The 16808-nt window shown below is 36.5% G+C and overlaps 1 protein-coding gene across 1 annotated transcript in view; it reads right to left on the bottom strand.

Moving 5' to 3' along the window:
* HELZ (helicase with zinc finger) overlaps positions 1-16808 on the bottom strand; it is a 72565-nt gene that overhangs the window by 15243 nt on the left and 40514 nt on the right. The window contains 6 exon segments of the mRNA XM_019474234.1: positions 3110-3314; positions 7639-7867; positions 8879-9062; positions 11973-12120; positions 14665-14810; positions 16609-16727. Of these exon segments, the coding sequence (XP_019329779.1) occupies positions 3110-3314; positions 7639-7867; positions 8879-9062; positions 11973-12120; positions 14665-14810; positions 16609-16727 (1031 nt within the window).

The following is a 16808-nucleotide window of genomic DNA, read 5'->3' as shown; positions in this document are numbered from 1 at the left end:
TGACCCATGCATAAACCGGATTGAAGAACAGGTCTCTGAATTTTCCTCTCATTTTGAAAATGAATTATTGAAAAATAAAATAATAATTGCTTTTCATTGCAGTACTTAAAAGAAACACGTTTATTCACTAAAGAGTAGGATTCAATCTAAAAATGTAGAGGAGCTACATGCCTTAATCACTCATGGTTAGTACAAGGCATTTCTGTATCTGTTATGCTGTCTGTTAGCATCAAGCTGTATGTGCAGAAGTCTAATAAATCTCTGTTCTACCTACCATACTTGTATTTTATAGGTGCCATATTTTTAAAACTGAAATGGCAAATAATTACATAAATCCGTAAGAACAGCTGTCCTGTTGAACAGGAGCTTCAGCATGTAACGGCATCAGATTGGTAAATATAAGTCAACTGGGGCCATTTGTAAGTTGGGGAAGGGAGGTGCTGGCTTTCTTTTGTCTTTTTCTTTTAATAGTTTTGATGGCTTAATGACTTTGTAATAGTCTATTAATGACCTAACCGTTACCGTTTCTCAAAGATTTCCAGATCAAGGTCCATTTCCCTACCCATCTACAGAACACCTAAACCTACACTTGAATTGATGGCAATTGACAGCACTGGAGCAGATACGCTCAGTTTCCTCTAAAAACTTGCTCCACCTTCAGAGTATAAAAATCCACATTCCATAAAGGCACTTAGGGGAATCTCAGACCAAGATTTAGGTGATTTCAGGCAGTTAACAGTCTCGTCACTCCCAGGATCCCCCTTTAGTCAACAGACAGGAGAAGAGAGTATTCTCCAGAAACTTAATCAGACCTGTGGTCCTCACTGACTGTATAAAATATCTAGGACGACAATGCATTCCAATTAAGTGCCCGAATCCAGGCCAAAACGCTGGAGCACAGGCAGTGAGCGGGAGGTAGGCAGAGTTGTAAAATTCAGAGCTTAATTTACTGTATGCTAACTACCCTGCAGGAAGCTCCGAGTTCTGAAAATTTTCCATCTCCACATCATCACCTTTAATAAAGGCTGTGCCTATCCAACTCTGCTGTTCCTTCCGCACTTCCGCCATCCCCAACCAAGCGACACAAACATATGTGAAGGCAGATGCCCTCACAGACAGGGCTGCTATGAAGCACAGCAGCCCACAGCTAGCCAGTTCCGTATTAGCTGTTTGCTTCTCAGAGACAGGACTGAAACTTTTTTTCTTCTTTAAAAAATAAACAGAGGGTTAACGTCCTTACGTAAATCCAAGAGCAATTCTGCTGAATAAGAAGGTGCCATTTTTACAAAATCACTTTTCACCGCATGTGAAAAACAAGCCCTGAACTGCACAGCTGTCCATAAAGTCACCACAAAGCACTATATCGGAGGCTGTTCTCATTTTTTTGCTACAAAATACACCAGCACTAGGTTTTTAATCTTTTGTCTTCTAATGTTAAATATTGTACTTAGGAGGTCTAAAATAAGCAAAGCTAACCATCTGCTTTTAAAACTTGAGCAAAGGGAAATATATCAACTTATCACAGCCATTTTCTGTGTGTGAGTATTACCTGCTTGCTTTACTTCTGTTACTATACATGCTAGCTGTCAACTGTATTCAGAGGGAAGAGATTTTATTATAATTATGATATAGGTGGTTAAAACACTTCAGATCTTAAGCTGAAAATACAGTGCTGGCAGTTTGAAAGTGTCTCTTCTGATTTCTACAGCACAAGTGCTAGTTTACTAACAAACTGAAAGAAAAATAAACAGAACAGTCTATTCACAAGCCTCTCACCTCCCCCCCCCCTTTTTTTTTTTAAATGTACTATATTTGCATTTTCAAATACTTTTCTTTCATTTTAGGAAACAAAAAATATTAATAGTGATGTTCTATTATTAAAGAAAATGCACTGAAGGCTGAAGCACTCATGAAAAATGAGAGTGCAGCAATGATTTTTTTTAAAGACAATTTTTTAATTTACAGTTTTCTGTAAGCCTAGTGTTTTGACACATGACTAGATGCTTTAGAAATCTGGTGTTTGTTTCAGAAAGTAATGCATCTTGATGAAGAAACCAAATGTTCTCACTTACAAAATCTCTTTTGGGAAGGACTGCCAAAGGGAAGGCTTTCCTTTTTGTACTGTTAAAAAACCTGTCATAAAAATTTCATTTAAATGATACAGCCTGCAACAAAAATGCAAAGCTATGGAAAATACATAATTTTCTTCTTTCTTGTACAACAGAATTCATCACAAAGCTGACAACCTGCGTTTTAGTTGCATCTCTAAGCACAATTTAATTAAATTATAACTCAAATGATTTTGAAATAAACTACAGAGAACTATTAAAATACAATCAATTACTAATATATCACCCCCCAAAAAAGCTCCAAAATTTAGTGTTATTCTTTATCAACCCAAGGAAGCTACGTATTTTCATCACTTCTTTACCTGCTTTTATAAAACAGCTGATAAAATTACCACTGAGTGGTAATTTCATCTCTCTGCCCTCTTGATGCTAATGAAATCTGGCCTTCCGAAGGACATTATCAGTGAGCTAATCTAGGCAATATACTGTTTCACAACATATTTTTAATTAAATCAAACAATTATCTTACATAAGTTCCTGGATTTTAAATGTGATTTTTGGATCAAACCAAATCCCTTTTGGCTATTATTTTGTTGTTTCCTTATACTCCCTGCCACTGTCTGTATCGACCCGTTGTTTCTCGGGGTACAGTCAGAGCACAAGCTGCTTGGGACAGGGATTGCCTCTTGTTCAGAGGGTTTAAGCTGGCTTATCTAAATACTGAGGCCAAGATCCATGGCTGAAGTTCATCAGGGTCATTGCAACACAGTCAAGGAACATGCCAAAGTGACCCAAGGTATACATTTTAGCAAGGAAACAAGGCTTGGACAACCCCAAGCTGTATTGCTAAATGCTGTATTATAATACAAGTCTAGAGCTTTCACTTGAAAATGCTGAGGATCCCTCTGGAATTTGCATTCATATCTGATTGCGCTGATACCATTTTAAAACAACAGCTTGTTCCACAAACCTTTTATATCATTTCTCAAAAGGCATTTCTACATTCACTTTCTGACAAAATTCATCAGTAAAAACTTCACCTTTGGTGGTGACTGCTGTTGTTTGGTGGTATTCGCTGAATGTTGATGCCGAAGAGCTCGGGGGATAAACTCAGGAGCCAGTGGGTTCAACACGTAAGTTTTCTTTAACTCCAAAGCTTCCAACTGAGCTTTGATCTGTTCGAATGTGATACCGTGGAGACTTTCATTCTCGTGACATAGGGCAATAAACCTTTCCCAAAATTTCCTATGGAAACAATTTTTTGAAACAATAAAAAGGAGTAAGACTCGATGGCTGTTGTTAAAACGGATTTAACACAACTGTGGGATTTTTATTTTTTCTGTATGCTCATTTTACACACCAAGCCATCCATCCTGCAACCTGATCCATGCATCTGAACCCCACAGCATAATGCAAAGCTCCCCAGTCATTTAAAATGTCTGTCCACGCATATCAGATCACAGCACTGGGCGTACATCACATTTAACAGTAAAGTCATGGACAGGTCTAACTTGGATTTCTTTCCTAGAAGACCAAACACAGCGAACACAATGCTTAAGATTCTGGAAAGCATGTGATTTATGGAATTTATTAAAACTCAGAGAGTCACAGGGATTATATAGATTCTCAGTCCTAGAAGATGCCAAAAAGATTCTATGAATTTAGGCAGATCATTCAATTCCAGTGTCACAAATACCAAAGTTGAGATATATCCTCAAAACTACTCTTGTTAATCTTCACGTGACTCTGAAGTGTTTCACATGTCAGGAGTATCTAGAGGGCCTTTGAGATCCTCTGGTGGAAAACAAATAAAACCATAAATTGTATTGCGTGCCAGATATTTCTATAGAAGAAATATAGAAGAAATTTCAAGCCAGAAAGACAACCATCAGATGACACATGACTTTATGAAAATTCTGTCCAACTTTTTGGAGGGTGGAGAGGTTATTTAAACTATGTAGTAAAAGAACATTCCTACCTGTCTTCTGCTTTCTCATGACATGTCTTTCTATTGCTTATAAAAAAAGTCTTTACGTTTTTAACATCCACAGCAGGATCTATACAAAAATTTTACACTTGTGATGATTTAATTTTTTTTTTTTAACCTTAAAGGAACTTTTTGGGTGAAGTTACTTAAGCTTAAAAGATATTTAAATAAGATCTGAAGATGTCACTTTAAAGAAAACTGATTGAGCTGTTCTCTTTCCAAAAAATCAAGAGTAATTAAAGTTATTGAAAAAGAGGATTAAAAAGACAATGATCTTAAAGGTGTGCTTGACTATAACTCATTCTAGTTCACCCTTCAGTAATAAGGTCTGGCCTATAAGCAAGCACTGTTATTTCAGTGTTGTCTCCCCAAAACCTGTAAAATGAGAGATTGCTAATCTAATTTTAACAGCAGTGTCACATTTTGCTGAGTAGCTGCCCTTCATGGAAAAGAATAAATGTCATTCTTGCAAGAATACTGTAATATTACTGATGTATTTAAGAATTCAAAATAGTTTTCCCTAAAAGCCCATCTTCTGTTGTGATTTTATACAGGCAAGAAATGCTCTTTTACAGTTCAGGATGCAAGATGGCCCTTTTCCTGCATTTCACTGTAAGGCAAATATATCTTGCAAGGTTTTAAGTGAGGATTAAAAACCAAAATGAAATACTTCACTGCGATGCTTTAATGATGGAGCTCCCTCTGATTAATCAATTCAGCCACCAAACCTACTGCCAAGTACCACAAATCCACTGAGACCCATCCACTTTTGCTCAAAATGCCCCAAGCAGTCTCTCTACACATGGAACACTTGTACTGGGGTCTAAGAACAGAGAATAAAATACTGCTGTCTCTTGTCTTACAGTGTGCTCCGCAGTTTAAAGGGAGTGTCTGCCAAAACAGCCCGTCTAGTCCAATTGTAACACACAGAAATGTAATGATTACCCTGGGCATACTTCTCAAAGCTCTCTACAACTATCATTAGAGAGTCTTGACTCATTTTGACAGGTATTAGAATATTTATAAAATTCAAGTACTCTCTAAACTTTTTTGAGGTCTGTTTTTCCTAACGATATGTCACTTCTTTCAGACTTCTATACTCCTGCTGTACTAAAAAAGAACCATCTTTCTAGCAGCATGCCTGAGCCCCTCCAGCACTATTTTCAAAGAGTGAACGTTCAATTATTCAGTGAAATAAGACAATGGTGTATTAAAGGGAAAGCTTGAGATACATCTTAATAAAGCTCCGGTGCTCCTTGTTTCTTAATTATCTTTTTGTTTTATAATTTTGAACAGCTATACATATATAAACAGCTGCTGGCCTTTGAAAGGCAAACTCAATCCCTAACTGCCAAGACTGTATCTTACGTACCGTGCTGGTAGCTTATATTTTTATTTTAGTAAGTTTTTGCATGCCCTATTTCAGATATTTTGAAGGAGCCATACTTGAAGAAACTGCTGAGCCCCCACATTTGAAAACTAGGTCCCCTTTGGGTATCTAATTTAAAACCTCAGGACTGAGGCTTACAAGAAAATTCAAGAGATTATCTTCCTCACTGGGATTTAGAGAGAATAAAGGACACGGTCGTTCTCCAACAAAAGCTGTATTTAGACAGATGGTTAGAGAACCAATAATGGTCCTAGGCGCTAGCTAGACTAACTAGGGATTAACTAACTCTCTGACTTAGGTAACACTGCGCATCCTGAACCCCAATGTAGGGAAGAGAAGCAAAATTTATCAACTAAGAGTAATTGCTGAACAAGTGGTAAGAGAAATCTCAGTCAGCACAGCATGGCAACCTCTACAGCTAAGTCATGTATCTCTGCAGCGTAAGCTGATGAACTAGAGACTGCACCAGCAGACTGTGACAGACACTCATCATTTGTGGATCGAGTGCTCGGGAGGCACAGAGCTGTTTCCCATCAGTTAGTTACATAAGCCAGATCATGTCTAAAAAACCAAGCAGGTAATGGGAAAGTGAAACGCACAGCATGGCAACCTCTACAGCTAAGTCATGTATCTCTGCAGCGTAAGCTGATGAACTAGAGACTGCACCAGCAGACTGTGACAGACACTCATCATTTGTGGATCGAGTGCTCGGGAGGCACAGAGCTGTTTCCCATCAGTTAGTTACATAAGCCAGATCATGTCTAAAAAACCAAGCAGGTAATGGGAAAGCGAAATAAAACCACAACCATTATTTCTCTTTTAATAAGATGTTATTAGCAGTTAGAGCAGATCACTCTTGACATGTCACCAGCAGGTAAATGGTTAAATTCAGGTTATAGTTCATAAATGTAGTAAACAAAGGTTTGGTTTCCATTTGGATTTTTCAATTCTAATCTTTGAAAACCACATCCATTTTCAATACAGTAGAAGAATACTGCTCAAGAAAGTAGAATACAATGTAGATATAACAACTGACTAATACGTATTTTTAGCTGTATTATAATAATGTAATCAGTGCAGTGTTTCCTCTCTTTGAGAAATAAGCCTCAGGGTTTCTCTCTGATCATCTCAACATTTCAGCTTTTCCATCAAAAAAAGAAACCTTTGAATAACAAGAGCTTGGTATCCTTAACATCAGTGTTTACATCTCAGCATTTTTCACATTTCTTCATTTAAGTCTATATAAAGTAAATTCACTCAAAGCTTAACGAGTTTTTTTCCTAGTGTCATGAAGACATATAAAAACATAAATAATGGTTTTCAAGTCTTCTACCTTCATATGACTGCCGTAATATTCAACTTTAAAATACTATATTACATCACAATTTTTAACTCCAAATTATATATTACTTTTATTTATATATAAAATTGTAACAGGTATACCAAAAAACCACACTAAAAATAAAATTAAGCATCTGCAATTGTTACTGTCAAGTAAAAATTAGAGCAACTGTAAAAACATAAAAAGACAGTTTATCAATGACCAGGTGGTAGATATCTTACACTTTTTCTCTGTATGTTGTTATACATGGTGACACTGTGACTCTGGATAAGAAGCTAAAACCGGAACAAAAAAACCACAAAAAAAAACAACCAAAAAAAGCCAGACTTGTCTACCCGTAGAGGATATTAAAATGCTCTGCCTCTCATCTGTAGTAGTTTTCTTCGCTATCATTGAATAAAAACGTTCCCTCTCTTCCCTGTCAGCAAGACTTACTAATCAGGGGACAGAGCGGCCCTTGCGCAACTGCATGCTTCCAGCTCCAGAGGAGACTTGGTAGCTGGCATCTCAGGCTGCAGCGCAGACCGACACTGCTCAGGTTACCCAGGGCTACAACTGCCTGCTCTGCCTGAGGGGTGAGCTTCAGCAGCACACTTTGGACAAGCTGAAATCATGACAAGATTCAAGCCTCTGCAAGAGTTGGGAACACAAGTAATGCTTTACCATCTTTATGGTATTTCTGTGAATATAAACATGAAGAATTTCAATTTCATTATACAGTTATCTTAAGGGTTTAACTATGCTGTGTCTTATTTGGCACCTAAAAGAACATCCATCATTTTACTCTATCAAACAAACACGTTTTCTAGTATCCTTAGCCCTGATTAACTAAGGAACATCTATAAAGTACCTGCATCTTCCAATGGAACATAAAGCAATAGGATCTCCCACCACAGCTACCAGGGATTGTGCTCTTGTAATGGCAGTGTTGAGAAGTTTGTAATTAGACAGAAAACCATAATCCAAGTCTTCTGTTGAATCCTCCAGTAACTGCTCCTTCCTTTTAATTGGTGTTTGCTTATGTTTGCATGTATGCCGTGTTCGTACTGTGCTGAGAAACAAAACTCTGAACTGTTTTCCTAAAATGAAACAAAAAACAAATGTCTGAGATAATTGTAGCTATTTCGCTAGTAACACAATCAGACCACTGCACTTGCCAGTCAGATTTCACACCTAGATATTCTGAAGAACTGATAGCTACCCTTCACATGAAGAGCTTTATGCAAGAATAATAAGATTTAAAAATTTTAAAAGATGCACTATAAATAGCATATTCTATTACAAGAATATTTCCTCTCTAAAAAGCTTATTTTTCATCTTGATATTAATCATCCAGAAATTTCTGAAATGCTAATTATCTTAACAACACTGCCAATCAGCCAATAACAAATTGTGGATTTATTTATTCTACCTAAAAAAAACAAAAACAAAAAAAAAACAACAAAAAAACCCCACAAAACAACAAACCACAAAGTTCTGGACATTCTTGTTTCATATTTAAAAATTTCTCAAATATACGAGTATCTACCATGAAAAAACAGAACACACCAGTCACTGTCACTCAGTTACTTTATTATCTTCCTTTGTTTATCACTGACTAAAAGCACAACCTAGCAACAGGCTATGCCTACACAAAATTCTTGTTATCAGTGTGATCCCAAGAACAAATACATAAATTTGTGGACCCCTTTTTACAGTCTATTCTACAAATGCAAAAATCAGTAAAACATTTTGAGGCTAAAGCCTTGTTACCTTTTTATTTGGAACTCTGTTTTTCCCCTTACAATAAAAATCCGTCAGTTTTCACATTTTTCACTCAATCAATTTATTTTTTCTGTAAGCTTGAACTTAATTTTGAAAAAAGATAAATCTCACATCCATGAGTTTATTGCTTTGGTATTCAATGTTGGAATAATATCTAATCAGCATACTTGCCAGTTTCATTTTGATACATCAGTTTTTATGGGCTATATCACAGCTCTCCTTTTGTTCTGATCGTTTTAAGATTATTTTAGTAAGTCTTACTTAACTTCACCAGTCACATTTTTTACTTCCTTAGCATATCTTTGAGACATACAACTATTACTTACCCTGAACATTTAGCACTCTCTCTACACTGACATCAGACAGTCTTTTTTTCCGAAGTTCAGCCCGAATTCTGAACACTTGATCAGCATAAGGTGTTACGACACCTATACTGCCATCATCCAATTTGCCCCAGGCAACAGGCCATTTTCTTCTTAATTCCTCTACACGCTCTACTACTTCAAACACCTTAAAAGAAAGTCAGAAATCTTAAAAGTATGCTCCACTGAAGATCATTCTTTGATATGGAAAGAGAATTTGAATTTTAAAGCTCTAAAACATTTACATGTCACAGTATTACATAGCCTTACTGAACAAGCAATACTACTATTGTATTCTATAGTGATACTCTAAAACATCATTTATTAAAACAATGTATTTACTATACAGTACCTTTTTTTAATCTTGAAATAAAAGTTTGCCCACAAAAATGTCACCTTTAAAGTACAATCTAGGAAATTATATTAATAACCTTAATTTTCATGCTTATGTTCTTACGAAAATGTCAAGTGCAGTAGGACCTTTCCTATCATATTTCTAACTAATTTCCATAAGTAAATATACTGCACAAATAGGGATTATTTTATTTTTATTCTGGATTTTATATATGGCATGTTAGAGTTTGATAACTCTAGAAAGAGAGTATGTATACCAGAGCACAATCACTTCCCGTTCCAAAGGATACCATCGAGAGTTTCAGATTATTCATGAACTGCTAGTGCGCGTCTATGAAATACTATTAAATGTGCTACCTGAGAAGCCTAATGAGTAATAAAAACTGAAAACCTCCTCCTGTGAGGAGACAGGCTCAAAGTAACCTGCTGCCAAAAAGCGCCAGGCATAGCAGCTTCTGCTTCAACACACTGAAGAGAGATACCGCACTGTAGAAGGCACTTCTGAATAACTTCATGGAAGGTTTGTGGGTTTGTTTGGGTTTAACATTTACATTCAATATGTCATTTAATAAATGTCGGTATGACATTCAATAAATATTTATCCAGCTACGTACAGCATGATAATTGATGAATGCAGTTCTCCTATAGCATCACAAATGCAAGCTCAGCCTCTTAATGGAAGCTAGGAAGATAGTCTCTCAAGTATTCTTAACTTTCTTCTCTTCCCTATTCATCCAGTTATCTTTGGCTGTGGGAAGGTGGCATTAAAAATAAATTTAATGCTCTTAGCTTTTATATTATCTCTTCTTCAAATTGGTAAGTGGGAATTCAAGGAACTTTTATGGACATTTCAGGAACATGCAAAGTGTTATAAATCACAATGGGTATGTACAATAGTATAAAACGTAGTAGTTCCTAACTCCTAGAAGTCTGTTGTTTCATGCTGACTTCTTACCACTTAAGATCTGATTATATGACATTTACATTCTCATGTAAGTATATTTTTTTTTTTTTAATTAATCTAAAATGGGAAAGTTTATTGAAAAACTCAGGTATTTAAAAAAAAAATCATGAGGAAACTAATAAAGCAAAGATAGATCTGTTAATCCTTAAAAAGTCACAAATAGTTTATTCTTTATAATTTTAGATTTTCAGAGGGCAGTGAAAATACGTGGCTGGTTTTGAGCAAGTCCTGAATATAACTTTTTGCATGGTAAATTCTTGTATTTAAAAGCTAGTTCTACTGACAAAGGATATTAGAATAAACTTTGATATGTATAAAAACCATAGCATAAATAGAATGATCTTTTGCGGGTATTTTGGCAAGCTTCTCTGAAAGCATATAGCTTCTGGATATGTATTTAGAATCAACACCACATAGGGAAATTTTAGAATTAAGACCAAAAAGAGCAAGTGTATTTTCCAGATTAATACTTAACATAGGCACCAATGAACCATAAGATGCCCCAATGCAAATGTCCATTAAGGGTCAAACAGCAAAAATCTCCCTCATCATCTGAATTTTCATTTTTCATGTTGGTGTTTAAGCAGCTGTTGTCTTTCATTTCTGCCTTTAGCTATTAAGGACTCACAATTTTCAGACAGTTACTTGGCCACTGAAGATATTTTTAGGTTCTTTACAACTTTTTTTAAATGGCAAAGCAATCCAAGTAGATTAGTGAAAGTAGTCAGGTGCCTTCAGGTTTTTTTCAGTGATGTGTCCAGAAGTTATTGGAGCTTCTTATTTGAGTAGGTATTTTAATACATCAAAGAATGCATAACAAGTGCAGCACAACAACAAGAAGATTAAAAATTGTGCATCAAATGAACTGCACCATGATCAACAAGGGGAAACACAGACAGCTCTGCAGTACTTCATAACAAACACTGCTGCTAAACTGCAACCTAACTTCAGTTAAAATTCCTCATAAGTTTAAGAAAATTAGTGGTATTTCTTTGTTATTCTTTAAATGTCAATGACATTTCTTAAGACATCTTTTTGGTGGGAGAAAAAGGAGTGGGGTCAACCCCTCCCTAACTTGAGGTGACTGGAAAAAGGCATCTTCCACTACAAAAAGTATTACCAAGTCAGAGGGAAGGGTGGGGGAGTGTTTGGTTTTTGTTTGGTTTTGTGCGTTTTGTTGGTTTGGTGGGTGGTTTTTTTTAACTCAAGGGAAGGAATGAGAATGAAAGTAGTTTTTGAAGAACGCAAATAAGTCTGTGTGAAACAAACATATTGAGAATAAATTCTCACCGAAAAAATCTCATCTGCACATGATCAGTTAGACACAGATCCTAAACATATTAAAGCAAATACGAAACATTACTCTGGAGGACTCTTATCTGAGTGGGAACATTTCTACAACAGTCAAAGAAACCTAAGTTTTACTTCAAATTGCAGTTACTCTTAGTTGCTAAGATACATCCATCAGACTGTCACAAAAATTATCAGGAAAGACATCCTGAAGAACGAGCCTGAGAGAACTATGTGCAGCTTGCAATTTGCAAAGAAAAAAAGAAGATAAATTAGTGGAAAAGTTTACTACAATTGCAATGTTCACTACTTCATGTTTAGCAAACTCCATGTTCCTCTCTCCTAGTAGAGGACAATTTATGTCTTCCACCTACACTGAGCATAAACCAATAAATCTGGGGGAGGGGAGCTTTAAGAAAACAATCAAGAATAAAGCCAAAGAAGAGTTACCTCTGCATTATTGTAAAAAGCTGTACTATTTTTTTCCTGCACATCTTCTCCACGTGCTGTGAAGAAAGTCAAAGGGTAGAAATCTTTGTGTGCTGGCTGCTTTCCACTTGCCATCAATTTGCCTTCATAGAAAAGTTCGGATGTATAACTGTAACAAGGCAAAACAGAATAAAATGTGGAGTCTACATATGAGCTCACTGATAAAATATGCAAATCTCACTGATAAAATATGCAACCACAAAATACTTCATAAGGAAAATAGAACCACTGATTACTATTTGGCATCTTCAAGTGATTTCTCTGAACTGATATTTCCATACTACAGACGGAGCAGAAGGCACTAAGAATATGCTTTTCCAACACTTTTTCTACAAAGGCAGTATTTTCTTCTAATCTAAAGCTTGACAGAGTTACTAACATTCTCACTCGTGTTTCACTCAGATGTTCTGGTGGCTTGAAACTGGGCAAAAGAACACTTGCTGTCTGGGACTGGTTGTTCCCCAGGCTTGCTAGACAATGAGCCTGTTTACATCAGTTAAGGGTTGTTGAACTTGGAAGATAAATTTACTAAAGACTTCATGTGTACTGAGCACAGTGCAGGCCAAGTGTTCAGCTTCCAAGCAAGCTTTTCCTCTGTGACTTCTACTCCAGACCAATCTATGTTGCCAGTCATCAGAAATACAACCAGAATATACTTCCTCTGCTGGCAGCAGGCATTACAGAAGCTGGCTGACTGAAAAGGAAATGAGGTAAGAACTACTTTCATAGTGAAAAGCAGGAGGGAAGAAGGCAAATTGAATGGCACAAGACAAAAAAACAGCAAGAAGAGACTGCACATTACTATCGGTAGTACTGTAACTCCTGTATACTATTGCATGCACAGTAGAGCTAAACTAATGTACTGGCTTTCATTAATTAGTGAATTCTGGTATAATCTAACTTTTGAATGCTCAACCTCCAACCTTAACGTTCTTCGGATATAGCTCTGTGGATGCAGTAACATGAATGCAGCCTGACACGAAGACAACAAAAGCAGGAGTGCAGTCAGTGGGTCCACCGAGTTCTTCCAGGCTTCCAACTATTGCAGCTTCAGATGTAAATTACTGGTCACGGAAAAGCTAAAGAAACCAGCCTGCTACCAAATCATCAAACAACTGCAGCCCACTACTGACCAGAACTGGCTTACACTGGACAATCCTGAAGAATATGCAATTCTTCTGTGGATTGAGTTGCAGCAGTCCACTGCTGCCAATGAGCAAAACTAACAATTTCTTCTGCAAATTAATTCTTAGTAATGAGTTCTCATTAAAAAATAAAACACCCTTTCTACAAGGACTGTTTTTTCCAATTACAGCTCCAAAGTCAGGCTGAACTAATGGCTTGTTCTTTCCTTTATTTCTTTTCCTCTCTTTACTTCAGTTAGGTAGGTATGATTAATGAGCCCACCATGAACCATCTTTCCTACACTTACTTCGGTCTTCAGTGCCATGGTCCCATTTGTCAGGGGAAATTCCACGTTATAAAAAAAAGTAGACTTGAGACAATCTCCTAAATGGACCACCGTCAGAGTATTTAGCAGGTTTCACTTCACACAGCAATACTTTCTAGTGGAATTAGGCACACTGGACTTTCACTAGGCAGCTGACTAGCCGCAGTGGTATTTCTGCAGTCCTTACCTCGGTGTTCAACACAGTGGATCTTTCTAGGAACTCGCTGTCTGAACTCCAACTGCTGAAGTGCATTTTCATGATCTTTCTGAGGCAAATTTCATGGAAGTGATCTCTAACCAAAAGCTGAAACGATCCCTTCCTTTTCAGATTCTCTCTCATTTTGAAATTACAATTTCAAGAAACGTGTAAGAAATTTAGCATCACTCAGTCTATAATGACCAAGTCCATAAAATGAAGACAGATCAAGCTGTGTAACATAATGTTACATTCTCACTTTTGATTCCCCAGAGCACTTAAATATTTCTGCTTTTGCTTTGAACACAGGGATAACCTAGTTAGTATGACTGGATACCAACATAATATTCCTCAGTACGTATTTGAGCCAGGATTTAAAACTTTAGCATTTTTCCCCATGGTTGCACTTATTCTTTCTAGCACAGCTCATGGATGAGCTCATTATACTAGCAGCCATTAGTTTATCATAGCATAAAAATGCAAACCCACTGATTAATGTGTCTTGAAATAAGTAACAAAAGATGACAACAGGAAAGAAACATGCCCAAAATTTGACCTTTTTTTTCTTTCTGTTCATAGTTGTATATCCTCACATTCCTTACATTGCACATAGCTTACCATTCCAAGATAATCCACCCCAGTAATTCTAAAATTCTGAAACAGTTCAAAGAAACACAGACCCCATATAATACACTGCACAACAGTTAAAAAGGGAAAGTTAGCTCTTCTTTCGCTTAGTGTGCAAGTCTTGCAGCCAAAGCATCCCCACCCGAATGAGGGGTCTGTAATGCAACCGCCTAACTGAAGCCCTGGCATGTGTTCTAGGAGACTGAATTTCAACCTAGTAACGAAGACTTACTCTACTAATTAACTTTGAAACAACCAAGCTTTCGTTACAGAAACACGTAATGCTTCTCTCTTCATTCAGTTGTGCTTGGCTCAGAGTTGTTTTGTTCACTCACACCAGTCAAAGAAAAGCATGATACAGTGAAAAAGTTCACACCTACTTGATGATAGCTTCATGGGAGCGATAGTTCTCACACAGCAAGATCCTGCATGGAAATTCTGCAGGGTAGTGCTCATAGAGCCGATCAAGCAATGAAACATGAAGGTTTCTTTCCCTGGCAAATTCACTGTAGACAAAAGGACTGAGCTGTAATAGACACACACATACAAAGAAAATGTAACTAAATATGTGGACTTGGAATTTCATGCTCCCAACTTATGTATTTTGCATCAAAACAAAAATGAAACCTTACTTTTACTGTACATTCATAGTTGGAAGACATATGCCATGGCTATTCCATAGAAATGCCCATTCCTACTGTAAAACTCACAAAAGACCAGCATGCTCTTAAAGGAACAATAAAACATTCAGCAACTATGTAAAGAGGAGAGAAAAACCCTTAGATATAAGTTTTTTCTTGTGGCTTGCACAGGTGAAAAAACTCAAAGCAGAGAGCTGTTTGACAAAAAGAAAAAAAAAACACAACAACAAAACCAAAACTATGTTTTGAATAACATTATACAATTAATCTGACAAGCACTTTACAGTTAAGTTACTACCACAAATAGTACAGATCAGAAAATATAGAAATTTGTAACACAATTTTAAAAAGTTAAATAGAAAGTCGTTGGAAAAACTAAAACCCAAGTGGCCTAGTTACTATTACACTAAACTACTAGTGGGCTTGTTTAACAACAAAAACATCATCTATTACAGCAGGAAAAATAGAACCAAAGATGATGAAAAAAGATTTTTAAAATTAAATTTTAAAATGTAGAAATTAAGCCAATCTATTTTGTCATTCTGAATACGTATGATTCAGATTCTGAGTTTGAGTTTCACTTCAGATAAATATTAGTTTTATGAATTTAAATACTGGATACCTCACAGAGTAGCTTCCGTAAGAACCTGAGCTACAGAACAGCTCTTTACACACGTAGCCTGAGACACACAGGCCAAGTCAAGACTCTAGCCATCCAGCTGGGCTGATGCGATCTAGCCTGAAGTGGTAAGAATTCCAATCTCTTAAAAAGCACTTTTGAGATCTGTATTTAGAAAGCTCTATGCCAGACCTTGGGATTACTATGATCATGACTTGAAATGATCTAGTAGTATTAAATCATTGGTGGCAATACTACTCTAAGTTTATTACTATACCAAACGCAAACATCCATTCTATTGCTATTGTGAAATGTCAAAAGAATTAAAGGCAAATCTATAAAAACAAATAAATCTGGCCTAAATCAACAAAGCAAGTAAGATTGACTTTTCCAAGCATGCTTTCTCATGCCTACAGGCTGCAAAATGACATGCATAATCAGCATTTTAAACTCTTCTAAACTCTTTAAACCAAGCGATTCCTAGGCACATCACAGTAACATCAAGGCACTGGTTAGTTTCCATTTCCTATTTCTTACTTGTTCAAATCTTTACCAGATTATGATGCTTCTAATAAAAAAGAGTTGTCTAAATCATAATACGCATTCTCCGTATTCTTCAGTTCTTTTAGAAATCAATAGGGAATACCAGTCATAAAAAGTAGGAGAAACTCCTACCCTGACTGTAATAACAACTATCCCCGTATCTTATGCAAATAACATCCCTTGAATTTTCCTTGGCTTCCCCATCTATTATATGACTGGTAAAATTTATGCATCTCCTTCTTCAAAATGGAATTTTACTTGCATAAAGTTCAGAAGTTGAGTGGGCCCAGATCTGTTCTATCACAGATTTCCTATGTAACCTCGGACAACTCACACACTTTGCGCTTCAATTCCCTTACTGTAAAATGGAGACAACAGCATGTTCTCACTTAGCAGAAATACTGTGAGTCTATGTTAGAGATTATGAGGCATTCACGTACCACAGAATTTGGGGATTTGGAGCAGATAGATACAAATATTATGTAGACGCAGTTTACATTCAAAAATTCTATAGCTCTTACCTGCATATGGTCTCCAGCCAAGACAACTCTTGTGTTTTTATTAGCTAATGCTAGGGGCATAATAGTTTCGCACTCCATAGCTTGCGCAGCTTCATCTAACAGAATGTGTGTAAAAAAACCTGTAAAACAAGAGATATCAGCAAATAAATGAAACTTGAAATATGATAAACAGTGATAACAATACAAGAAATTGTACTGAA

Source organism: Aptenodytes forsteri, unplaced genomic scaffold, assembly GCF_000699145.1.
Source record: "Aptenodytes forsteri isolate BGI_AS27 unplaced genomic scaffold, ASM69914v1 Scaffold153, whole genome shotgun sequence".
NCBI lineage: Eukaryota > Metazoa > Chordata > Aves > Sphenisciformes > Spheniscidae > Aptenodytes > Aptenodytes forsteri.
Note: the sequence above shows the minus strand (reverse complement) of the source record. Positions and strands in the feature narration are given on the sequence as shown.